Source organism: Neovison vison, chromosome 2 (assembly GCF_020171115.1).
Source record: "Neovison vison isolate M4711 chromosome 2, ASM_NN_V1, whole genome shotgun sequence".
Taxonomy (NCBI): Eukaryota; Metazoa; Chordata; class Mammalia; order Carnivora; family Mustelidae; genus Neogale; species Neogale vison.
Window position 1 is genome coordinate 17194962 of NC_058092.1, and position 26194 is coordinate 17221155.

Below are 26194 nucleotides of genomic sequence, written 5' to 3' on the forward strand. Positions count from 1 at the left end.
TCCCTTTTACGTTTCCTCCCAGAAATAAAAACTGTTGATCACGTAGAGGAAAAAATAGAATTTTAAAAAGGGTTTTTTGGCAATAGGTATAGTTACAATTTTTCTTCCGTATTGGTGTTTTTCCTCAATTTAAAGCACTTCTACTCCCTCCCTCTGCCTAGCCTGGTCCTCCCTTTAAAGAAGGTATTCATCAAAGAAAATTGCTTGTAAGTGATTTGAAAACATAGCCACACCCTAGTAATACATAATCACTGCCTTAGGCAAACTAACTGTTGTGAACAGAGAGCCTTTGACTGTTGCTGAGAGGTTATCTGTTCTGGGATCCCAATACTGGTTCAGTAGAAATTGTTTCAGCATTCTCAACAGGTACCCAAAAATACCTCCTTAAAGCAACAAAGGCCTCCTCTCATTTCTGCTTTGGATGTGTTTGTTTTTTTCCCTCTCCAAAGCTAATGGGCCACTCATAACCAAATTATTTCCATGCTCTTTTGCTACCAGCCCAATCTATATAGGAAACTACCCAGATTTTTGCATCTTCCCAAATTTTGGCAATATCCAGAGGGTTCACCCATGTGTAAAAACAACGTACTCCCCCATTTCCACGAGAACATCTGTACAAATGCATTAATGTAAAGACAGTCATGCCCATTTTAATGAATCTGATGAAATGCCATCTTAGGAATCAGTGGTGGATGACTAAAATAATTCTCAGTGTTTTGACTTTTAAAAATTATACTTTTAATTATAGAATATTGTTAGAATACAGATGTAGACACTAGCATAACTGCGACCAATACCGTACGAAAAACTGCTCTACACACTTACTTATTCACTCACTCTCCACAACCATAGAAAACAGGCACAAAGTGTTCAGGGTATGTGCAGAAGCAGCCAGAGACTGGGGAGCAGAAGACATGCAAAAAGCATTAGCAAGGAGAGTCTGATGCATAAGTTCTACACAAAGTTCAACACGGCAAATGGGCAGCAGTTGGGAAAAAAGAGAGGAAACAGGTGGTCTTGGCCCTTGCCCTTCTAACTTCCCAGCTGGAGTGTAGGCATATGGAGAGAAGGCTGGGGCACTTAGAAGCCTCTTCTTGAGCCACTCACCTCTAAGAAGCCAGAGCAGCAGCAGGAGCAGCTTGGGGCAAGGCAGAAGAGTGGGGGAAGAAAACGGGAGTGATATATACTTGGGTCATGAGAATGCTGTCTTCTGGGGCCACTCCAAAGCTGACGCCCACTGTGGCTCACAGAAACAACAGAACTTTGCTAGTCATTAAAACCATTAGCAACACTGACACGGGAAAAGACATACTCGAGTTGAGTCATCAAGAACATGTAAGTCATTCAACAATTAAAATATGAATACCCACCATCGGCTAGATTTTTGTATAGAACACAAAGCATGCTCCCTGCCCCAGTTTATATTTCAGTAGGGGAGGCAACATAATAAAGAAACCTCCTTCCGGGAGAGGTGGTGTTACTTTCAAGGCTTTGTCACTCACTGCAGAGGACGCAGGCCCACAGAGCTGTGGGTCCTAATGACTCATTTTAGCAGACTCCCCGAGAGACCACTGGCTCCCTTAACACACCAAGTCCCAAAGACCTATGGCAGAAGTATTTTTCAAATGTTACAACACTCACGATAAAGCACAGTAGGAAGAACTTGGGGGCACTCTCAAAAATATATACTCCTTACTCTAGTCCCCTCACACTGCCATCCCCAAAAGCCTGGGTAAGCATCAACATCTGGGGTATTTCTTAATTCCTATGGTGAGCTGGGATGAGAGGATCTGACACTAACAGGTTTAAATTGGGTCAACTCTCATTTTAACTACATGTTTCTGTAGACTGAGAGGATGGAGATACATTCCTATCTAGGTTTATTAATTCCTTGTGACTAGGCCAAAGAGAAGATAATTCAGTCTGAGAACAGGACAATCAACCTCTCTATCCAGTCACTGTCTCCCCCAATTGGCTGATACACAGAAACAAGTGCTTAGTTCTGTACAAAGACAGATCTTACAGGAGAGGGCACACTAGAGCACTAGTGTTTTAAGTTTTTTTTCCTTAGAAAAAATGAAAACAAAAGGACATTTCTCACACTGAAGTTGTCTGCAGCTCTGTCACATGATCAACATCACCCAAGAACATGCTAATTCTGTGTGAATACAGTTTCCGCTACCGGAAAAATTACAGGAATACACGTTTTACTGTACATTACACATGCCCTTATGCAAGCCAAGATGAACACTGGGATGTGGCCCTTATCAAATTCTAGAGTTAGCAGTATAAGGAGAATTGATCTTAAAGGGCAGAGGGGGAAGAACACAGAAAGGACCGGTGGTATTCCTTGGGGAGGAATTCTGTGTTTCCTTCCCTGAAGTGGTCAATTCCACTTGCTCCTTACACTCCACCATCAGTATGGTCCTAGCTTTCCTTGAAGATATTTTCCCTACAATGTTCCCTACAATGATTCCCAAAGAAAATGAATACATTCTGATTAATGGCGAGAACAACAGTGGGCACCTCTTTTGCTAAAGTCACCACCACTGATGAGTTCCTTGGTCCCCAAACCTGTGTCTCATTTTTCCTTTCAATCTATATCTTCAGTTGGCTTCTCCAAAGATGCAAGCTTTAATAAAGTTAAATTAGAAACAATGAGAAAAGTTTTGATCATTGCCTTCATCGTGCAGAATCCTGCTCTCAGGAAGATGGAAAGAGACAAATGCATGAGCAACTCAAGGAAAAAGCCTTTTGAAGGGGAAGATGTGTGTGCCCAACTACTACAGAGAGTGAATAGGTGTGGCAATTTGGGCAGTCTCTGGTTGTCTTGTTCTGAAGCAGCTGTGACCACCCTATTACAGTCCAACATTTCCCCTAGCATAGTTCTTTGGGCCAAGGATGAGAGAAATAACTTTTAAAGTTTTACTCCATTTCCAGGCCTGAGTATTTACCAGCATTTATCCCCTGGTCTTCCGATTCCCAGTTATTTGTGGGGTTGATTTTGATGAAGTACTTCATTAATATTGAATGAATAAAAATCATTACTTTGGAGGAGGAGATAACATTCCCAGAGTTGTGGGTCAGAATTGCAAATGGCTTATCTTCTTTGATGTTTTAACCTGTGGCCCACATGGAAATTCAGTATGGTAAAAGAAGCTCAGTCTTGAGAGAGCTCTTGGATATCAAATAAAACTGTACCTTCAAATGAATCATTTCTTGTTAATTACAGGACTTAGTCAGTATGAACTCTCTTATGTTTAATTAGAGCTGAGCTCCGGCTGAAACTCTTCTCACATTCGGTACATTCATACGGCTTCTCTCCCGTATGAACTCTTTGATGTGTGATGAGGTTGGAGCTCTGAGTGAAACCTTTTCCACACTGTACACACTCATAGGGCTTCTCTCCAGTGTGGGTTCTCTGGTGTTTAATTAGATCTGATCTTTCACCAAAGCTTCGCCAACACTCGTTGCACTCGTAGGGCTTCTCTCCAGTGTGAATTTTCTGGTGTGTGATGAGATGAGAGCTCCGGCTGAAGCTTTTCCCACAAGCATTACATTCGTATGGCTTTTCCCCAGTGTGGGTTCTCTGGTGCTGAACCAAGTGTGAGATACGGCTGAAATTCTCCCCACATTCGTTACAGTGGTACGGCTTTTCTCCTGTGTGGGCTCTGCGATGGCGCACTAGGTCGGAGTTCTGACTGAAATTCTTCCCACACTCATCACACTTGTAGGGCCTCTCCCCCGTATGGACTCGATAGTGTTTGATAAGATCAGATCTCTCACTGAAGCCTCGTCCACATTCATTACACTCGTAAGGCTTCTCACCTGTGTGGGTCCTCTGGTGCTGAGCTAGGTGAGAGCTCCGGCTGAAGCTTTTCCCACACTCCTCACACTCATAGGGCTTTTCCCCACTGTGTGTCCTTTGGTGCTGGATTAGGTGAGACAGCCGGCAGAAACTTTTCCCACACTCGTTACATTTGTGGGGCTTTTCTCCAGTGTGGATTGTCTGGTGCTGAATGAGGTGAGAGCTTCTTCCAAAACTTTTCCCGCATTCATTACAGTCATAGGGCCTTTCCCCAGTGTGTGTTCTTTGATGCTGAATAAGATGTGAGCTTCGACTGAAGCCCTTTCCACATTCATAACACTTATAGGGTCTGTCTCCAGTGTGGGTTTTCTGATGTCGATTAAGGTCTGAGATCTGACTGAAGGCCTTTCCACAATGAGAGCATATATGATATCGGATGCCTGTGTGGACTTCCTTGTGAACAAGCAGATCAGTGACTTGTTGAAGAGGATAGCTTACCCATTCTTCTGCTGTTAAATCTCCCCACTGTCTTTCTGGTCTATCCCCGCTTTCAAAGGCCTCTTCATTTTCAGGATTTTCCTCAGTATTCCCAACAGGTCTTTCAGAGGCAGTCCCAAATTCTACATCTTCACTAATCTCTTGCTTTGGATTCACCTCGTTCTCACTCCTGATCTCAAAATCTGTAATAAAGGGCAAATAGTCATAATAATAATACTGGCAAATACACACAAAAAATTTATCTACTGTGTACCAGGCATTGTGCTAAGTTCTTTATCCCATTATTTCAACCCCCTGAAAGTCCGGCTTTATGATGATTTCCACTCTATGATGATTTATTTATTTTTTTTAAAAAGATTTTATTTATTTATTTATTTGAGAGAGAGAGAGAGAGGTCACAGGTAGGCAGAGAGGCAGGCAGAGAGAGAGGGGGAAACAGGCTTCCCACTGAGCAGAGAGCCTGATGCGGGCCTTGATCCCAGACCCTGAGATCATGACCTGAGCCGAAGGCAGAGGCTTAACCCACTGAGCCACTCAGGCGCCCTCTATGATGATTTAAATCCAAGACCCGGAGAAGGGCAACACTTGGTGGCTCAGTTGGTTAAGTGTCTGCCTTCAGCTCAGGCCATGATCCCAGGGCCCTGGGATCGAGTCCCACTTTGGTCTCCTTGTTCAGCAGGGAGCCTGCTTCTCCCTCTGCCTGCTGCTGCCCCTGTTTGTGCACTTGCTCTCTCTGACAAATAAATTAAATCTTAAAAAAAAAAAAAAAACAAGAGAAGTGACTTGTGCAGGCTTATAAAGTAGTAAATGGTGGAGCCATGATTGAAACCCAGGTCTATCTAATCACGGTTCATGCTCTGTGCCACTAGAGTTAATGTTTCTTTAAGAAAATTATATATATTCCTGGTGTTTTGAAGGAAAAGAGCCAGAAACAGAAAACAGAAAATATAAGAAACTCCATATTAGAATCTCTAAAAGCCAAGGGCCTGGATATTTTATGTGTGATTGTATTGTCTATTATGTTCTTAACTTTTCAAGTCTTCATTATTACCATGTCATAGTTACTAAGAATCTACTGGGTTACTATGGAAAAAACACATTTTTGTCTGGCTATCGCAAGTCTTTAACTGACAGGAGAGGTGACTGCCGAATGTTACTTGCTACTTTCCAGTGGCCTCCTAGTATGAGCAGAGGAGGGAAGGTTGGAGGATGCAAAAACAGCTCAGAACATTCCCGACATTAACGAAATACAGTCTGGAAATGAAAATGAAAATATATAACCACTGCCTACAAGAAACTTTCTACCAGACACTGTATTTTCCAAGTTGTGTTTCTTAGCATACTCTTCAACAAAGAGGTTAGTAGGTATGCTGGAAGAAAAGGGTCCATGCATAAATTCATTTGGTGCATGGTGCATCCAATAGCCTCTTTTAGAAATTCACATGCCATTCAACACATTAAAGGCTCTGACAAGTCTTGAGGTAAGGAAACCTTGTAAATAGTATTAACCCAGTGCCAAATTTATTTGGCAAGTTCCTGGAAAGGAACTTGTTTTTCTGTGTGTGTGTATGTGTGTGTGTGTGTGTGTGTGTATTCTTTCATGCTTCCATTCTTCTAACAAGTGCTACTTGGGCTGGACCATAGCCATATAAATTCACATTTCTTTAAGATTCTCACTTCATTCTTTTGTTGGATTGAGTGGAATATTTGGATTAGAGACTGAAATACATCTAGGTAATTAACTTCATTTCTAGTTACTTTTCTAAAGGAAAGATCCAAGAATCTTGGAACATCAGGAAGAGCCCAAGTTTAAAATGAAACTCCTCATAGTTGCCTTTTGTTCTGGGAAAGGCTACAGAAATAAGGGTTTCCAAAAAAGAATTAGTCCTAATGAATGGCAGATGACCTAGTGAACCATACACAGTTGCTAACTTCTGTCAAGTGTTACCAAGAGACTAAGTGAGTCAAAGACCATTCAGCTCAAGAATATATTATTTATTCTAGTTACATCCATACCAAAGGACAGCCAAGAGTAGACAGGTCTGCAGACCATCAAAAAAATTCACTTCCCTGCCTAATAGAATCTGTGATCATTCTATTCATGATTCTCCTGAACATCTGACACATTCAAAACCTACGATCAACTCCGAATCACCTCTAGACAAGTACCTGCTCCAGATAAATAAAGGACGTCAGTCAAAGCTAGGGCTCTGAAGCCAAAACAAACACAAAAATGTGGCTTTTTGCCCTCCCATGAACCTAGGTCAGAACTCCCCTCAATCTTGCAGTAAAATCACCATTTACAGGGGCATTTACAACCTGGCACGCACCATTATGTTAGACCTGTTTGGTCAGTGATCTGTACAAACAGGCTGGAGAAGGGTAGATGACTCAGGGCATAAAAAATCTGAATGTTTCTAAAATGGGCAGAAACAGTTTTTCTTTTTAGACAATATGACCTGATGTTTCTACACTCAAAAGATTTGCCTGTGGACAGAACTCAAGCCAATAGCCAATTAATTGCTTTAAAAATCAAACAACTAGGTTGCATTGGAAGAGTTAAGCCATTTTTGGGAGTCTTGAAAATGTGGGGGTGGAGAGAGAGAGAATCCTTACTTACCTAATGAGACGACGTTTCCATAATTCTCCTGCATAACATCCCTGTAAAGGTCCCTTTGTGTAGGGTCCAGAGGTCTCCATTCTTCCCGAGTGAGGTACATGGCCATATCTTCAAATGTCACAGGTGCCTGAAATCACACAATGCTTCCTCATTACTTGGTATCTGGAGGTTAGTACCAGTTTTTCTTCTTGAAATTAGAGACATGGCTAGAATCGTTGAGAAGGCAAAAGGAATTAACTGAAGAGTGGAGAGAAGAAATAAGCAGACAAAAAAAGAGATGTGGTAGAGAAGGGAGCCATTTACCAGCGGAGTACCCTGCTATTTCCATAGCCAGATGTCCCTGCCCACTCCAGAACTTTATCCTCTAGCGGTACTTTTCTCAGAACACAGGCATCACCTACATCATTCCATACCTTTACTCACAATGTTCCTCTTTTCCTGGAATCTCTTTCTCAGACTAGTGAGATCTTACAATTCTTTAAGGCCCTGTTCCAGGACCAACTGTTCTTCTGTGCCCCCACCCCCTGCTCCGTTCCACTCCTCCCTCGGACTCTCCAGCATTAATCACTCCCACGTCTTGTTTCTCACACCAGGGCACTTTGGCACTTAGTTCCTACGACAAATAAAGCTGTTATCACGTCCTATTACAGTTAACCGGATGCATCGTCTGTCTCCCTAAAGATTGTGAGCAGGCAGGGAGGTCCCATTTCATCCATCTTTTGTCTCCCCAGTATTTAAAGGCATATAGCTGGTGCTCGATTAATGCTTGTCTGTGGCTATACTGGCCTGGTACTGAGGTTCCTGGAGGCAGAATACCGAAGCGAGTGAATTACTAATCCCAGAGAATTGCCAACAGGGATTTGCAGAGCAAAGAAACGCCGGGACAAGGTGGGTAAGCAGAGGCAGGGTCCGAGAAGCCACCCCCGGCTTACCTGGGACCCAGCCATGAGCAGGGTGGCTGCCATCTCGGACTCAAGGATTCGCCTCCAAGAAGAGAGAGCAGGAAAGCAGCTAGCAGACAGCGCTAAAGGAGGCGAAAAGCAGGGCGTGAGGCACAGAAAACAGGCCCTGCCCACTCCCCAGGGCTGGAGTTCTGGCCGCCAGACGGGTGGGGAGGGCCCTGGACCCGGGCCGGGTCACTCTCCTCCCTGACCCTCGAGCGCGACCCGCCCTCTGTGTCTCCGCCACCGTAGGGTGGAGGCACTGTAGGAATTTACTAAGACAGCCCCCTGGCTCGGGCTCTCCCGGGCCGGGGGGTCAAGTCGATGCTGTCTCGGGGAGGAGGCTCTCAGCCCAGCCCACAGAACGCCTCCGCTCTCCCATCTCGAGGCTGGGCCCTTTCCGGCAGCTACCTCAACCAATCAGCGAGCAAAGCTCGCAAAACGCTCTGCCAATTAGATGGCGAACGTTAGGCCCGCCTCTTGAGCGCGGCTGAGCACCCTATCACGCCTGCGCCTGTCCCCGTGGCCTGCCGGGAGTTGGAGTTCCATTCTGGCGTACAAAGGCCAGTCAGAGGCCAAAAACCAAGGAGGGAAAAGAACAAAAGGGTGAAGAAAGAAGCACGTCCTCCTAGCCAGGGCGTAGTATCTTCCGCTTTCTTCACTTGGAGACCACAGCCCGATTAAGCCAGAGAGGTTGCCCTGCATCTCCTCACGACCTTAGAAGCTACCGACGATCTTGAGTCGGGCCTTAACTTCGACTTCGGGCCCAATTTAGATGCTGGCCTGTGTTGGGTTCTTCTGGGATTGGCCCTCATTTGACAGCCGGGGCTTGAGAGGAAAGCGGCAGCCGCCCACTCCCCAGGGGAGACTCAGCGGCCGCGCTGTAACTTTGAGCTCCGCCCACGCACTACGTCTCCCAGCAGAGCCTGCGGCACTCTCACCGGCTACCCGGACTACAACTCCCAGGAGACCCTGCGCCGCGGGTGCGCTGGCTAGTGCGGTACGCGGCTTGGCCAGGCGGTGTCCCGGCTCCACCGCTGTTAACCCTATAGGGGCATCCAACCTTGTCCTTCTAAAGAGGGCGCCCCTTGAGGGGCGGGTTAAGTTGCGCCCAGTAGAGGGGATGCGAAAACCCTGAGGGTATACAGAAGCGACGGTGGGGGATAGGGCGCCGAAGGAGGAGCGAGTCCGGCCGCAGGGCTGAGAAGAGTCGTCTTTATCATCCCTGACGGGTTGTCTCCTAAAAGGATTTCTGACGGTTTCCTGCACGGATGAGTTCTTGGGCCTCTGAGCCCTGAGCCGGGCGGACCTTCAGGATGCTAGCAGTCCCTGACCGGCTGAAGGTGGGAAGCCGAAAAACCCAGCTGAGGAAAGAACAGACTTACCTCCTGACCCGCAAAAGATCCACTAGATCGCCGGCTCCAAGATCTGAGAGGCCTCAAACAGATTCCAAATCCGCAGGCAGAGTTCTCTGAGACTTCGGGTGTTTGGAAGAATTCTGGAGATCACTGGCAGATCCCGGATATCTCAGCCCCGCAGGTAGATTTCAAATCCGTAGACTTGGCTGCAGAGCCCAGAGATCCGTAGGCGGATCCCAAAGACTCACAGACTCTCAGGCAGCTCGGAGAAACCACAGACTCATAGGCAGATCCCTGAGACCACAGCAGCTAGCCAAGAAACACCAGCAGCAGCTAAGCTGCATTCAACTGGAGTTCTTCCGAACGGAAGGGCTTGCTGCCTTCCCTTTCCCCAGCCAGGATGAGAAAATTAGACAATGGCAGCAGAGCACTAGGGAAAGCAGGCATTCTGCGTGGGGAAGAGCTCTGAGCTCGCTGTAGCCTTGGAGAGGGAAGTGATGGAAAAAGAATATAGCAGCTTATTAGGGACTCCCACCCTCTTCAAGTTATAAATATCCCCAGAACCTTGGCTACGTGCCCAGAAGCCTGTTGTCTCTAACTTTACAGGAGACTTCTCTGCCTGGGCTGGGAAAGGGGCTTTTCTTTTGTTTTGCAGATATATCCACCCACTGAGTGACTTGAATTCTCCACCCCCCCCACAACCCCCAACATGACTCCAGGCTATGCTTTTATTAGTGAGTGTCCTGTTCCCAGTGCCCAGTTATTTATGGTTAAATTACTCAAGTGTCTAAAAAGAGCTAGGACCCTACCCAGCCCTGAGGCTGGCTCTCCCACTCCCACTCCTCATCCCCAGCTGTGAGGGTAGGAATTCTTTAGATAGCTCAGAATTATACCATCCTACCCCATCTGAAATTTATTTGGGTACCACACACAAAAAAATAAAGAAGAAGAAAGAAAGAGAAAAAGGAATTTTGGAAGGTCCCCAAGAGACGGTGTCCGCAGTGGGAAGAGCGTGGGGTATCGAGGTCAGACAGACCTGAGTTGGAATCCTGGCTGGCTGTCCTTTAGAAAGTGATTCAATCTCCGCAGGCCCATTTCCCTTTCTGTAAGACAGAGCAGTCGTCCCTCAGTTGGTGGTGAGCACGAGTGAGGTGACATAAAGCACTACGCAGAAGGAACGCTCACATGATAGCTGTTACTATTATTTATCCTGCCTTTAGTGGCGGGGGTAGGGGGGACACTTCCAGAAAGGCCTGTGGATATTTTCACTGGCTCAGAAAATCTGGGAAGTCAGAGTGGCCCAGGAGCTGTGAGAATCTGCTGGTGGCCTTCCCCTCATGTGGTGTTTCTGCTGGAAATCCAGAGGGGATTGGAAGTTGGGCCAGTTTGGTGGATTCAAGCAAATTGGTAGATTGAGCCCAGTAGAGCAGAGGTATTTGAAGCTGCCAGAACTCAGAAAGTGGAGACCTCGCGCTCAGGGAAACTTCTCGACAAGGACAAAGGGGGGGGGGGTCAGTTCAGACTTTGGTGCAGTAATTGCACATTTCTAATTGGGCCTAAGGTGAGTTGAGCCCCTGAGCCTGTCAGCCCAGCAGGGCTCCCTTTTCATCCCTTCTCTGACAGATTGCTTTGTAAACTTCCTTAGGCCTTTCTCCCCCTTGCTCCAGTGCTCTAAGTCCTTCTTTGTCCTCTCACTGTTTCTTTTATTCCTCAGGCCTGCCTGGGGGCAGGACACTCTCCCTCAGAGCCCAGCTTGGCTGCTGGCCTCCTTCTGCGAGTAAGTGCTTCTCTCTCTCTTCACCTGGGACCCTTAGAGGGCGGAGGAGAAGAGAGGCTGAGAGCAAAGGGAAAGCCCAACCGCCTTTGGTGCCCTTGGGGAAGAAGGGGACAAAAGACAGTGGGTGAGGGGCTTCCTGCCACAGCCTTCAGCGGGACTCTGAGGGTTGGGGGGTCACTGGAGAAGGAGGTGGCTTCCTGCCCCATTGTTCAGGACTTCATTGTTTCTCAGGAATACTTATTGTATGAGAATTTTCAATAATTAACTTGGAAAGCTGCATGTGTTCCCATCATTCGGCAAACACTGAGCACCTACTGGGTACAGAGGGGGCAGCAGAGCCCCTCATCACGGAAAGGGGCCAGAAGAACCACTGGGCCAGGGTCTCTAAGTTAGGCTTTTGACATTATCTCCGAATGGGGTTATACGTTACGTCAGATCCACTGACCAATTTGATCAAAGACCCTCTTTCTGTGTCCTTAAGCTTGTTTCTTATTAACAAAGACTTCTATGCCCGTGGAGCACCCCACATTATTATATTTTAATAAATCCTTTAATCATCTTGTGAGCAGCACAATCATGGTGTGATTTTTTTGTATTAGAAGCCATTAATGTATTAAACGTGGAAAAATATGCCTCAGTATTTATTTGTGAACTTGTTTTGCCATCTTATTTTCACATGTCCTAGGAGCATCAAGAAAAACCCCAGCGCCCTGGGTTCCTCTTGACTCCTACTCTGAGCAGAGCACAAGGAGTTGGGGACGGGGGGGACACACTGACGCTGGGTCGCTCGTTGCAGTCCAAGTGCCTTAGTATACGATGAGCAAGTCTGTGCAGAGGAGGGGGCGGACAGACAGCACAGGGCAAGGGAGGAGGCTTCCCAGAGGAGGTGACATCTGAGCTGGCTCGCAGAGACTGTAGGAGTCTTGGAGGTGGAGAACGAGGGAAGGCATTCCAGTCTTCAGAACAGCATGTGCGAAGTCAGGGAGGCGTGAAAGGACACAGCTTGTTCCAGGATGGCCGGGACTGTGCTGGGCTAGAGGAAGAGTGTGGGTGGAGTGGCCGGGGGAGGAAGCCGAGCAGGGACAGTCTCTTATGTCCCCTTGCCTGTCTGCCTCAGCCTTTGGCCCGTGGATCAACAGAGCTGGTGATGAGGTGCAGATGGGGGTCGGGGTGGGGGTGGGGTGGCAGACTCGGGCTGGCCTGGGGTACGGAGAGCAGATCCACTCGCAGGAGGAGGGGGAGTGGAGAGGACTGGGAAGTTCCTTATGAGCTCCAGAGTTTCAGCTGGTTTTCTCCTGAGACAATCAACATTTTTCCCCAAAATGTAAGCAATTGCATTAAAAACGTACAACAAAGTTATCTAGTATGAGTTAGTCTACTTAAAAGCACTGGATAGGCCCCCGTTCACCGAACATGCTTCCTGTGTCTCTCTTCGGTATCAGACACTGCGGGGAGACAGGACACAGCCCCTCACAATGACTGTGGGGCTGCTGTGACGATTAAATGCGAGAATGGTGGCAACACAGGGGCACAGAGGAGGGCCTGGGCACATGGGCACCATCCTTGTTATGAGGGAAGTAAAACACACTGCAGATGCTCTTGCGATGAAGCCCTATTTCAAAGTGGCTTAAGAGCATGAACAGCGGCCTGGGTTCAGTCCAGATTCTATCTCCTGGAAACAAATTACTCTTTGAACTTTGGTATCCTCAGTTTGTGAAGAGTATGATAATACGGGGCACCTGGGTGGCTCAATCAGTTTTGTGTCTGACTTTGGCTCAGGTTATGATTGCAGGGTCCTGGGATCTGGTCCCACATCAGGGTCCCCACTCACTGGGAAGTCTGCTTCTCCTTCCCCCTCTGCCCCTCCCCTTGCACGTGCACGCTCTCTCTCTCTCAAATAAATAAATAAAATCTTTTTTAAAAAGTATAATAATACAATTCATAGAGATGGAAAGTAGAATAGTTGCCTAGGGCTCAGGGAGGAGGGAATGGGAAATTGCTTAATAGGTAGAGCAGTGCAATTTTGCAAGATGAAAATGTTCTGGAGATGGGCTGCATAATGATGGGAATGTACTTCACACTACTGAACTATGTGTGTACTGAAAAATGGTTAAGACCGGTGCTCATTTTGGCAGCACATACACCAAAAGTGGATCAATACAGAGAAGATTAGCAAGCCCCCCTGCACAAGGATGACAAGCAAATCTGTGACGCATTCCACTAAAAAAAAGCCACCCCAAAAGATTAAAATAATAAATTTTATGTTATCTATGTGTTGTCACAATTTTAAAAAGGGGCACCTGGGGGCTCCTGGGTGGCTCAGTCAGTTAAGTGTTGACTATTGATTTCAGCTCAGGTCATGATCTCAGGGTCGTGGGATTAAGCCCTGCGTGGGGCTCCAAGCTAAGCATGGAGTCTGCTTCAGATGGTCTCTCTCCTTCTGCCCCTCCCCCTCTGCATGTGTGCACACAGGCTCTCTCTCTCGCTAAGTAAATCTTTTTTTTTTTTTTGAAGGGTGTACCTGGTTGACTCAGTCAGGAAAGCATCTGACTCTTGATCTCGAGGTTGAGAGTTCGAGCCCCAAGTTGGTTGTAGAGATTACTTAAAACTAAACTCTTTTAGGGCGCCTGGGTGGCTCAGTGGGTTAAGCCGCTGCCTTCGGCTCAGGTCATGATCTCAGGGTCCTGGGATCGAGTCCCGCATCGGGCTCTCTGCTCAGCAGGGAGCCTGCTTCCTCCTCTCTCTCTCTGCCTGCCTCTCCATCTACTTGTGATTTCTCTCTGTCAAATAAATAAATAAAATCTTTTAAAAAAACAAAAACAAAAAAAACCCTAAACTCTTTTAAAACACAAAACAAGAGAGTATAATCATAGTAGCCCAGTTCATGGGGTCTGAGGGTTAGTGGGGACAATATAAAGTAAGCCCCTCTACTCACAGTAATGACAATCGCTAACATTCACTGATCAAGTACTTCATGTCAGGTATGTATGTGAGGTATGTAACGAATCCTCACAGCCCTTTGGGCCAGGTGCCATTATTTCCACCATCTTACAGAGGAAAGACAGAGGCATGGAGAAGTTTCATAATGTGCCCAAGATACCTGGCTAGTCAATAATTAATAGATGTTATCCATACTGTGAAACAAAGAAATCGTCACCATCATCACCGGTAGAATGCAGCTTAAGTATTCAAGTGTCACTGCGCTGTGGGAGTTCCGAGGACCATCCTTTTTTTTGTTTTTTTTAAGATTTTATTTATTTATTTATTTTTTTAAAAGATTTTATTTATTTATTTGACAGAAAGAGATTACAAGTAGGCAGAGAGGCAGGCAGAGAGAGAGAGAGGAGGAAGCAGGCTCCCTGCGGAGCAGAGAGCCGGATGTGGGACTCGATCCCAGGCCCCTGAGATCATGACCTGAGCTGAAGGCAGCGGCTTAACCCACTGAGCCACCCAGGCGCCCCAAGATTTTATTTATTTATTTGACAGAGAGAGAGAGATGACAAGTAGGCAGAGAGGCAGGCAGAGAGAGAGGGGGAAGCAGGCTCCCGGCTGAGCAGAGAGCCTGATGTGGGGCTCGATCCCATGACCCTGAGATCATGACCTGAGCTGAAGGCAGAGGCTTTAACCCACTGAGCCACCCAGGGGCCCCCGGAGGACCATCTCTTATGGCCAGGGGATTAGAGAAGACTTCACAGAAGATGTGCCTCTGGGAAGAGAGGCAGTGGAAGGGTCAACAAAAGGATTAAGAGGATTAAGAGGTACAAACTTCAGTTACAGAATAAGTCATGAAGACAAAAAGTACAGCACAGGGAATATAGTCAATAACATCGTTAATAATGCTGTATGGTGACAAATGGTGACTATACTCACTTGTCAAATCACTAGGCTGTACATGTGACATTAAGAATGTTTGTCAACTTTACTTCAATTAAAAAACAAAACAAAACACGCACCTGAGGTGAGCCTTGAAGGATGGGTAAGATTAGGACGGGGAGAGGGAGGAGGAATCAGAATAGGCAGTCACAGCTGGTAAGGTCCATCGGGTTTTCAAGGACGGGGCAAGCACCTCCCACAGGCTGGAGCAAAGGGGCAGCAGAGGTCAAAGATAAGCCACCTAAGACAGGAGAGGAGCTTTGAAAGTCAAACTAAGGAGTTTGAGTTTTGTTTGCCCGCTGGAGGAAATCCAGGGGAGGGGTGGTGGGGAGAACGATGCTCAGAGCCAGGCAGGTCAGGGGCAGGTAAAGTAGGGATGCTTTGAGCTAGGAGGCCAGTAGAAGGTGTTTGCATCAGTGCAGGAAAAAAGAAACCCTGAAAGAATGTTGCTAGTGTTGGGGGAGGGCAGGGTTGAACAAGGGAGGGACAATAGTATCAGTAACTGACAAAAGAGAAGAGGGCAAGGGGAGGGTCCGAGATGGTTCTAGAAAGCCATCTAGCTGACAAATATAAAAGAAGAGGGCACTTACAGAAAGAGAAGATGTGAGTTTAGTTTCAGATTAATTGTATGGAGAGGGCCAGTGTTTTGAGAGGAGAAATCCAGATAGACACTCCGGTGACGTAAGTCTTAAGCTAAGGGAATCTTAGGGCTAAAGACAGATTTGGTAGTGTGAATGAGCATACGAGGAAAGATTTCTCACTCCATAGTCTTTCACGTTCCTGTAACTTTTAGAAAATATCTTCTAAGTTGGTCCTAAGATCTTGAATGTATCTTGTTTTCAAGGTCTTTTGGCCATGCCATTACCGGCCATGCCATTGCCTCTGTGTTTCACCTTCCCTGACCTTGCCTTTTTCCTCCTGTAAGGTAGCAGTCTCCCCTCCTCTGGGAAGCCTTCCCAGTGGCAGAAGTTCACACTAACTCCCTTGCCGCTCGCGCCCTCGTCTTTCACATGAAGGAGGCGATGGGGTTAAATCAGGAGTCCCAGCCAACAGGCTTTGTGCAAGAACCGGGTGACACACAGCGTGGCCAGTGTGGCTGGAGCACAAAGTATGGGGGCAGGGCAGAGGCCAGCCCTGTGGGACCTGCTCCTGCGAAATGCAGTTGGGGGGCGGGGAACGGAAGGCCTAAAAGGCGGTGGGTGTGGGGGGGGGCTATAATGTGATCAGATTTGCAGTTTTGAAAAGCCTATTCCGGTCAGTGGAGGGAAAAGCATGGACTGGAGAGACTCCAGAGTGGACACAGGAAGGCCAGTGGCGAGGATATTGATGTCTGCTGATGAACACGGTCTGAGGCCTATTCATGCTTTTCTGTGTCCTTTTGTGAGCCTAGAAGTGTACTGCATAGATGTGCAGACTGGAGCCGACTTGTTCTTGTGCTGTTTCATCTGACTCATCTCCTTTGTAAACAGTAAGGTTACTGAGGGCGGAGATTCAGGGTTTGTATTTTTTTTCCTGTGCTGTAAGTCCCCACGACACCAGGAGCACAATAAGTATTGAGACCGTGACCAATGAAAGTCACCCCACGGGGCCACCTGAAGCAGCCTGAAGTAACATTTATTGACACAGTTATAGTGATAATTGTTGCTTTTGGTTTCTAGACATTTGGACGGAGGATTCGATCATGCAAAGAAAAAGCTGGGTATCTAAACCCTTTACTACTCAGAGCATGGTCGGTGGATAGCAGCATCAGCAACACCTGGGAGCTTGTAAGAAATGAAAAATCTCAGGGTGATGGGCGGCTCAGTGGGTTAAGCTGCTGCCTTCGGCTCAGGTTGTGATCCCAGAGTCCTGGGATCGAGCCCCGCATCGGGCTCTCTGCTCAGCGGGGAGCCTGCATTCCCCCCCCACCCCCGCCTACTTGTGATCTCTGTCAAATAAATAAATAACATTAAAAAAAAAAGAAATGAAAAATCTCCAAAAAATAAAAATAAATAAATAAATAAATGTGAACCAAAAAAAAGGCAGGGGGCACCTGGGTGGTTCAGTCGGTTAAGTGTCCGGCCCTTGAGTTCTGCTCAGGTCATGATCTCAGGGTCCTGTGGCTGGGACCCCCATGGGGCTCCCAGCTGGACGTGAAGTCTGCTTGGGATGCTCTCTCTTCTTTTCCCACGGACCCCTCTCCCCACCCTGCTCACATATGCATTTTCTCTCTCTCTCTCTCTTGAAAATAAGTAAATAAAAGTTTTTTTAAAAAAAAAAAAGAAAGAAGAGAAGAGAAATATCTCAGGCTCCCCTCCCCCAGCCCAGACCCGATGAATCAGAATCTTCATTTTTAACAGGATCCCCAGGGGATCCCGGCCAGTTTTAGAAGCACCTGGCTGTGTAAACAACAGGGCTCCACAGTCCCAGGGGGGTCATACTCGAACCTCAGGTACAGATGACATTTATCTATCCTGTCCAGCGTGGAAGACTGTTTACGGTTTCTTTCCTTGCCAGGCTGGGCATTCCTGGAAGGTAGGGGCTGAGCATTGCATATGGCCCCGAAGCTTCTATAGCTTCGGGTACAATGACAGGAAGCAGAAGACCAAGGTTTTGTTCCTGCTTCTGCCATTGATAAGCTGTGTGTGTTTTATCTTCTGAGAGAAGATTTTCCATCCTTCCAAAGCACACGGCCCCCCAAACATGACTCGGGGAGGGCTGAAGACGGTGGCGGATTTCTCTGCACTGTTTCCTTTCGGGTTTCATCTATAGGGGGAGGCACGTGATGGGTGGAAGGAGGAAGGCAGGAATCAATCCCAGGACAGATGAGACCCGGGCATATAAGGAATATGGGCAGAAGTTACTCCTAACAGCTGCCCTGCTGAGGGAACAAAGGCAGACAGAAGCCAGCCTTCTCTGCACCAGCACCCTGTGAGGTGGGCACTCATGCCGCTCCCATAATCACAGGTAAGAAAGCGGCTCAGAGAGGTTGAGTGACTTGCCCAAGCTGTCAGGAGTTCACAGGCTTCTGTACTGAGGCTATTTTAGGAAACACAGAGTCTAGGAAGCTCAGCCTGGGGCTGTCAGAAGGCTAGGGATAGTCTGGGACTGAGACCCAGGACGCGCCCATCAGACCCGCTCATGAGACTGTTCCAGAAGGTTCTAGATTTGCCTAAAGTTCCTATCAGCTTAAAAAGCAAGCCAGTGTCATTGCAGGAGGAGCACATCAAGTCCCCTTATGCCTTGCAGACTTCCTCTGAAGCTTGGGCCACAGATGGAGCTGTGAAGAGTGTATCACCAGGGCCTGGGCGGGGTCCTGAGCCCCAGGATCTGCAGACCTTGGGCAGTGTGGTACCCTTTGCTCAGAAAGCTTGAGCTCAAGATGATCTGTTCCATGCTTAGAGGGACCAGGTCTGGAGTCCTGAAAAGGCCCTGAAGTCAGCTACAAACAGGGGATAGCAGAGAGTCTGGGAAGAGAGCTTTCTATACAGCGTGGGAGTCCCATTTGCTGATGCCAAGCTGGGTCCCAGCTGTTCCACACATGTGCCTCTGGGGCGGGAGTGGGAGTCGGGTAAGATTTGTGTCTGGCTGGTATTTTTCAACTCAGAAAAAGCTGAGGTCGGGATGCGAGGGAAGGGACTCAAAGCAAAGGACTGTCAGCCTACAGTCCAAGATGTGACCCCTTAGCCTTGAGGCTCGGAAGTCTGAGCTTCTGCAAGAGGTTTGTCGACACAGACTCTTAACATCATACCCCAAATAGGCTCCTCTGTTCGTGGATCAATTTTAATAACAGATTATTAGTTTACAAAAGAATTCTCCCTCTGATCCCTAAGAGCCCAGTCAGAGTTCAGCATTTTTCTTCATTTTAATTTTTATTTTTTTTCCAGCTACAATGGTTTAGTGCTTTCTCTTTGTTCTTCCTCACCTTGTTCACTGAGATCCTGGCTGGCGGTTCTATCAGCAGAACTACAAAACCAAAAAGGCAATACAATTTTAGGGCTCTCCCTATGTCACCCAAGGAAGCAAGGGGCATGGGGGTGGCGGGGGAGACATGAAATAGAAGGTAGTATCTGGAGCCACAGAAACCAGAGTCCAAATTCCAGCTCTGCCCTTATTAGCTGTGTCGCCTTGAACCAATCACTCAAGTGGAAAATGGGATCATAACCCTGGCCAATGCGAGAGGCTAACAGGTAATAAATAATAGGAAATTTGATGCTGGACATGTAGTGGGCTTTTAATGCGTGGTCAAAAACATCACTGTGATTATTACTAATCAGTTGGCTAGACTCTAGGCCTCCCACATGGCAATGGACACCATGTGACAATGGTGTCAGGAGTCACGTAGCTGCCATCTCTAATGGGCCCTGTTGCTCCAACTAGCAGGCATGAAGGGAAAGGAGCTGGATTTGGAGCATGCAGAATGTCCTTTTCCCAACAGTAATAATCACAGGAGCTACTATTTTTGAGCCCTTATTCTGAGCTGAGCCATACTACATCCTCATGGTTAACCCTATGAGGTAGGCACTCTCTATCTCTCCAATTTTCAAAGATAAAGAAGCAATTCAGACAAGTTAAGTGACTTGCTCAAACTCCCAATAATACTGGTAGGTAACGAAGTCAGAATAATAAGAACGGTGGTTTCTATGTGCCAGTCCATATGTGCTCAGGGCTTTTTTGTGGTATGGTTGTACAGGTTGTGCACTGCACAAGAGAGCCTGGCCCTAAGGCAAGCTGGGGCTGAAACTTAGCTCCTGTTCCGTTTGCCTAGCTGGTGCAAGGCTATGTCTACTTGGAGGCAGCGAGACCTTTTTTCAATTTGACAAAGATACCATACGAGCTATCAACTGTAAATAATAAAGCTGTTAATGCTTTGTTTATATTACCTTCTCTAATTCCTCAAAACAGCTCTGTAGACTAGATATTAATACTCCCTTTTTATAGATGAGGGAATTCAGGTCTGGAGAGTTCAGATCACTTAGCAAAGTCACTTTGTAAGTCGATAAAGCTAGAATCCGAACCTGATGCCAAAGCCCACGCTCTAAACCACAAGGCCACAAAGCTGGTCCCATCCCTAAGTGCTCAATAAGTGAATAAAGGAAAAGTACACAATCATCTGACTTTTACCTTAAAAAATATGGCAAGTCTAACGAGGCCCCAGGGCTATCAAGGCCCTTAGTAAGGTTGAAAACTCAATCAGGAATTTGGAGTATTGTCTTTCAGTGCTCTGAACTGTGTGGCTTTAGGCTCACTAAGTGTTTTTCAGGAGCTCAGTTTCCTGGCCTGAAAGTGAGAGTAATATTGTAAGGAACATTTCTCATAATTGTTCACGAACTGTGTGTGTGCATACGCAATAATCTTCACCTCCACCACGGGAGAAGGCATTACCATCACCCTTTCGCTCAGGGAGGTGAGTGACACGCTCAGGGCCACACAGCGAGTAGGGCAGAGTAGGACCTACGGCCAGGGCTCCCAACTCCCAGCCAGTCTTGGGCTCCTTGCTAAATACCTCGGGACTTCTGGAGCCCCTGCCAGCTGCCTGGAGGCCCAGACACCGCACCACGCACGTGCGAGTCAGACGGTACTGGAAACTGACATTAGTCACATGATCACACTGAGTGTTTTCAGAAGACGACGTGGCAGGAAGGAGCACTCTGAGAGGAGTCTTTGCTTGGCTCCCATGCCTGAAAACAAAACCTCTACCTTTGCAGGGGCTGGGACAGCCCAGATTACAGTCTTGGGTGACGCAGGGCTCTCCCAGAGCTGCCTTATGCAAGGAGGATGACCTGGGAGGTATTTGGCGGCAAGGCCCCCTGACAGGGCTCAGCCTTCCTCTCACCCCTGGCTGTGGCAGGGTTCAAAGGAAATCCCATCTGTGAAAGCACTCTGCAAAGAGGTACGGTCTGAAGGCAGAGTGCTTTTCCTCCCCTCTGTGGATCTCACGAGGCTGACTGCACCTGTGCTCAAAGGACAGACTTGCCCACCCTGTGATAAAATGTGGGCTGCAGGGCACCTGGGTGGCTCAGTTGGTTGAGCGACTGCCTTCGGCTCAGGTCATGATCCTGGAGTCCTGGGATCGAGTCCCGCATTGGGTTCCCAGCTCCATGGGGAGTCTGCTTCTCCCTCTGACCTCCTCCCCTCTCATGCTCTATCTCAATTAAATAAAATCAAATTAAAAAAAAAAAAGTGGGCTCTGGCTCCCACCCACGCTGGATGTCTTTTGAAACAAAAACATGTACACGCACCGACAACTACCCGCCACTATCTCCCGCTCTGCAGACCCACCCTGCACAGGCTGCACACCCCCTTCTTGGCTGTGGGTATAGGACTCCTTATGTGGGGCAGCCCTGTGGATGACAGGGAAGGGAGAAAGTGACAGACATACAGACCTTCCAGCGATTGCCACATTCATTGCATAAGACAAAGGTAGTCATGGGCTCATCAGCACTGCGTGTCTGCACCTGAGAGAGAGAAAAAGCGAGAGCTGGACCACTCCGGAATTCACCCCCATGCTCTAAGACCTGCCATGGCTCCCACTGTCTGCAGCAGTAGGTCCAAGTCCCAGAGCTTGGCACTGTTATTCCTGCCCTTCTCATCACTGAGAGCTCCCCAGGGTACCCCTCCCCTCCTCAGGCCTATCAGCTCACCTCCAGTGCCCCACTGGCTCAACCAGCCCTCTGCCCTTTCGCTTTTGTCCTTTATCCTTCAGATCGAATCACTCTTCTCTCGCCTCAAGGCTCATCTCCCACAGGAGTTATTTCCTGACTCGCCTCTGAAAATACCCCATTCGTTGGCTGTGCTTCACTGATCAGAACTTTAGGGAGCTAGAAGCGCCCTTCAAGATCATCTAGTTCATTCCTTTATTTATTTGTTTGTTTAAGTGGGCTACACACCCAGCTCCCAGTGCGAGGCTCAAACTCACGGCCCAGAGATCGAGACCTGAGCCGAGATCCAGCAGGGTTGCTTCCCAATGAGCCACCCAGGCGCCCTCCCTCCGCTCCACTCCGTTCCTTGTGATGTCAGAGGTGCAAGACTTGAGGCCCAGAGAGGAAAAGCAAGTTGAAGGTCAGTGGACCCCTGGGACACTCTAATGTCCTGTTTCCCAGTTTCTCACGCCCTTGACCAAACCAGGAATATGTAGGAATCGGGCTTCCCCCAGCAAACCCCCTGCACTTACAGACTGAACAATTACTGTTCTGATTGTCTATAGCCAACCCTGGGCGCACATGAAGTGTTACTTTGCTGACACTGGGCTCTGCTGTGATGTCAGCTGGGAGTCTGTGGGGGTGGGGGACGGTAGTCGCTGGCTCCTGAGTGACCCCTGGGGTGGGCCAGGATAGCACAGCTCAGCCCAGCCTCCTTACTGCAGAGCAGTAACACTGGAGGGATGATAACACTGGGGTTTCTCTGTGCAGAGCAAACTTGGCTAATGAGTGGTTTACTTCTGGTGGGAGGCAACGCACAGGAAACACATCACTCCACATGGAAATGGGCTTGGAAGAAAGCAGGAGGCTTGCACAAACATCTCTGAATTCCTGGATGGGAATGCTTTGAGAGACTCTTCCAGAATGGCAAGGCCGGCTGTATTTCTGCAGTGGCCACGAGGGCACACCGAGGGCAAGGTGCTCTTGGTAAGTCTTGCTTGCCCAGCAGATGGTAGAATGAATAGAGTTCTAGAATGACTACATACAAATTAGAATCCAAGAAGAGTAGTGCCCCAAGCCCATAATATGGACAACCCAGAAACAGAAGGTGGTTCTTGGGTTTTAAGTCCTTCAGAGGAGGGGGTCTCCATAGCCTTCTGCGACCCCCCCCCATGCCAGGACAGTGGTCTTCAGCCTTAGGACTTGCTACATGCCTTCAACTCAGTGGGCCATGTTGGCTATATTTCAGGCAGGCAGAAGTCTCGATCTGGGTTTGTTACTATCTCTGCCATTTAGGACTGTCTTGGCCACCTTGGACAAAGTTGCAAAGCTTGACCCTGTCTGGGCCTCAGTTTCCCTATGTAGGAAATGAGGGAACCAAGTTTTCTATTGCTAAGTTTCTTTCCAACCATCTGTGACTCTACAGAAACCCGTGCCTGGTAAGTCTGGTTCCTCCTATTCTTGCTTCAAGGCGGGCCAGAGCTTGCCAGCCAGGCCTCATAGACCCCAGTCTGGGTGATTCTACATGCAGGAGAACATTTTCTAGAAGCCACGGGAACAGCAAGACTTGGCCTTGTCTCTGCAGCCCGGAGTTTTAGTCCTTTCTCCCCCCACTCCTCCAGAAGCTGCTTTTCCACCTCGGCGCTCCCACAGCCCCCGTCCCACACCTGGTTATAGGTACAATTCTTCTTCTTGCATTTGCTGCACTGGAAAAGGTCAGTGGTGGTACCGCCCGTCTTGGCCATCTGGTGCTCACGGATAGCCTCCTGGGTCATGGCGTTCCTCAACTCCCTCAGCTCATCGCTGGCCATTTCCTGGAGAGAAAGGAGTCTGCCCTTCAGGGCTACAGAGTCCCAGGGACCCTGCCCCCCACCCTGCCCCACCCGATTTCTAGAGAGCTTGAACAGAAGAGAGGGGAACATGCTGGATTGAGATCAAGGAGCTGGAGGGAGGCCTGGACTCCTGGCCTCGCCCCTGCTTGGAAAAGGCTGTACGCAGAGAGTCCACATCCTGCTTTGGGTGGGAAGGCAAACCTGTAGGCTCCGACTGGGCCCAGAGCAGGAGGGTGTGTGTGGGAGAGCAGGAGGCAAACAGCTTCCGCCCCAGGGTCAATAGCTTGTGTACATTTCCTCAGATCTGGTGCTCACACCCCCTGCCCAGGCCTTAGGTAGCCACCTGAGCCCTCCTGCTTGAATTGCCTGGATTGTGACCCCCTGATCTGTGCTGTTCCCCTTATCCTTCTGGTCTGGACTTGACCCAGTGCCTGTCCAAACTGCAGTCATGGCCTAGTCCATTCTGCCTGCTGGGAACCTTGACTTGCTGCAGTTGCCCTGACCTGTATAGGACCCGAAGCTCCTGGGTTCCCACAGCTAACTGCTTCCCTGCGTCACAGAACATCTTTCTCTTCAAGCTCCTATAGAACAGTCCCCCATCTCCCGTCCGCTGAGGTTGGTTTGGGGAAGGGAGGATGGCTGGAGCTAATGTTCAAATGAGAACCTGGTGTGGGGTAAACATTTCCATTGTCGCTATCTATTCCTGACTCCTTAAACCGTGGAAAACCGGTTTTGGCACAAAGGTTGGAAACTGCCGTGTACTGATCGCTGCTTTGTCACCACTTGGGCTTCCTGATGAAATGTAGAGACCTCTGAATGCAAAATTCTAAGGGCAGACCTGAGGAATTTTACTAGTGCCCTTACATTATTCTGGTCCTTGCCAATGTATAAGTCCAACCATATTCAGTTCAAGGACTAGGTCCTAACTGTGGGCAGGGATGTACAGAAAAGTCAACCTGGGGCCATGTAAGCAAAAAGCAGCTAACTGGGGTGCCTGGGTGGCTCAGTGGGTTAAAACCTCTGCCTTCGGCTCAGGTTAAAAACTCTGCCTTCAGATCAGGACCCTGATCTCAGGGTCCTGGGATGGAGCCCCGCATCAGGCACTCTGCTCAGCGGGGACCTTGCTTCCTCCTCTCTCTCTGCCTGCTTGTGATCTCTGTCTGTCAAATAAATAAATAGAATCTTAAAAAAAGAAGAACCCAGCTAACCTTCATTTGGGGGGAAATCCAGAACCTAAGGCATTCATTCGTTCAAAGCGTACTAGATGTCAATTTACTGAATGTCTTTGACTGCATTTACAAGCTGGTGAACCGGCCTCGGGCTCACGGGAGCCTGATTTGCCACGATCGCTAATTTCCATAATGTAAATGCTCCTTCCACAGCCAATTTCAAGCTACTCATGTGGGGTAATTGAGCACAGAGCTAGGAATAGCCACACAGGACCACCTCTCTTGAGCTGGCTGGCGGGCCCTGACCCCTGGACTGCCCAACCGCTGCTTCTGAGCCCTAAGGATTCAGATATGCAGATGGGCCACCTGCCCCCAGGTAATGCTAATCTGGTAGAGTTGCCAGGTATATAGCCAGGATTGCGAGATAGCAGAGCAGGTGCTTAAGGCGGAGGTACACACAGCACAGGGGGAAGCCCAGAGCAGGGTGGCTAACTGCTCCGGGTCAGGGAGTCTCATTGAAGAAACTGACACCTTAACTAGTCTTGAAAGATAAGCAGGAATTCCTGAGGGAAACAGCAGTTCTAGAGAAAGAATAGTAGACACAAAAGAACAGCTGAGAATAACACACAGTGGGAAGGGTGTTTGGGGGTGTGTTCAAGCTGGGAGATGTGGCGGGCGGTCAGATGGTGGAAAGGGGGTCTTGTGTACCAGCTAGGAAACAGAACAGAAAAACACGCACTCACCAATCCGTGTACCTGTCTCCGCGCTGCCTTATGGAGGAGGCCGTGTCAAAGACACATGGAGTGAACACAGCACAGTGGTTTAGTACTGTAATAAGGTGGTACATGAGGGCGGGGATCGAGCGGGAGAGGACACTGGTCCTCTGTGTACGCATCTCGACAGGAGGAACCCCAAAGGGGAACCCCATGAGTAGGAGCTGCGTGGCTATGACATGCCAGGCACGGGTCTCCGTCCCGGGCGAGCAGCGCACAGACAGAACCCCCCTCCTCACGGGGCCAAGGGTATAGCCACTCAATGGCCCTAAAGAACATCTCAGAATCGACTCCATTCTGGGATGTTTCTGGGTAGAGAAGAGAAGAGGGAAGGAAGACTGAGGGAGGAACGAGGGAGACATGGGACACAGAGAGGGACACCCACAGACAAGGGCGTCCGCTCTCCCAGGCTCTCTCTGATGGACGCTCCTGTCTCCTGAGCCAGAACATAGCAGGCTGTCCAGCCCCAAGCTCTTACTGTTCTTACTAGATCAAAAATGGTCTTATATTTCTTTTTTTAAAATTTTTAAAAGATCTTTATTTATTTGAGAGTGAGAGTGAGAGAGAGAGCGAGCGAGCGAGCGAGCAAAAGAGCACAGAGGGAGAGGGAGAAGGAGACTCCCTGCTGAGCAGGGAGCTAGACCTGGGGGTTGATCCCAAAACCCCGGGATCATGACCTGAGCTGAAGGCAGACACTTAACCGACTGAGCCACCCAGGCGCCCCTGGTCTTCTATTTCTTACAGAAGCTTCTTGCCTGGGACCAAAGAGGACCCAGGATGAAGATCTCCTCTCATTTGATGCCTGGACGGTGGGCAGAGGGTAGGGTCCTTGGTGCCTGGCCCCATGGAGGGCCTGCTAGGTTCTCGGCTCGCTCCTCTGCGTCTGGTCAGACTCTTCTTGGCCATGGGTCGACCACCTGATTCT

At 48.5% G+C, this 26194-nt stretch overlaps 2 protein-coding genes and 1 non-coding gene across 6 annotated transcripts in view; 1 reads left to right on the plus strand and 2 right to left on the minus strand.

Annotated features, from left to right (window-relative positions):
• Positions 1 to 721: 721 nt before the first annotated feature.
• ZNF436 (zinc finger protein 436) lies at positions 722 to 9841 on the minus strand. Of its 4 annotated transcripts, none has more exons than XM_044237414.1 (4): positions 9253 to 9841; positions 7859 to 7950; positions 6927 to 7053; positions 722 to 4488 (listed from the first exon to the last, which is right to left on the minus strand). In XM_044237414.1, the coding sequence occupies exons 2-4, from the start codon at positions 7889 to 7891 to the stop codon at positions 3236 to 3238; spliced, it is 1413 nt and encodes a 470-aa protein (XP_044093349.1). In that variant the 5' UTR covers positions 7892 to 7950; positions 9253 to 9841; the 3' UTR covers positions 722 to 3235. The 4 variants fall into 4 exon arrangements, with proteins under 4 accessions (XP_044093349.1, XP_044093350.1, XP_044093351.1 ...); XM_044237415.1 differs by lacking the exon at positions 9253 to 9841 and adding an exon at positions 8584 to 8791; XM_044237416.1 differs by lacking the exon at positions 7859 to 7950.
• A 3280-nt stretch (positions 9842 to 13121) lies between these two features.
• On the plus strand, positions 13122 to 13229 carry LOC122901533. Its single transcript, XR_006383545.1, has one exon. It is a non-coding gene; the product is annotated as a U6 spliceosomal RNA (small nuclear RNA).
• Positions 13230 to 18623: 5394 nt separating this feature from the next.
• Positions 18624 to 26194, minus strand: part of TCEA3 (transcription elongation factor A3) — a 35506-nt gene continuing 27935 nt past the window's right edge. The window contains exons 9-11 of the mRNA XM_044237417.1: positions 23163 to 23309; positions 21241 to 21312; positions 18624 to 18820 (exon numbers count right to left, since the gene is read on the minus strand). Coding sequence (XP_044093352.1) covers positions 18812 to 18820; positions 21241 to 21312; positions 23163 to 23309 — 228 coding nt within the window. The 3' untranslated portion in view covers positions 18624 to 18811. The remainder of the gene's footprint in view (positions 18821 to 21240; positions 21313 to 23162; positions 23310 to 26194) is intronic.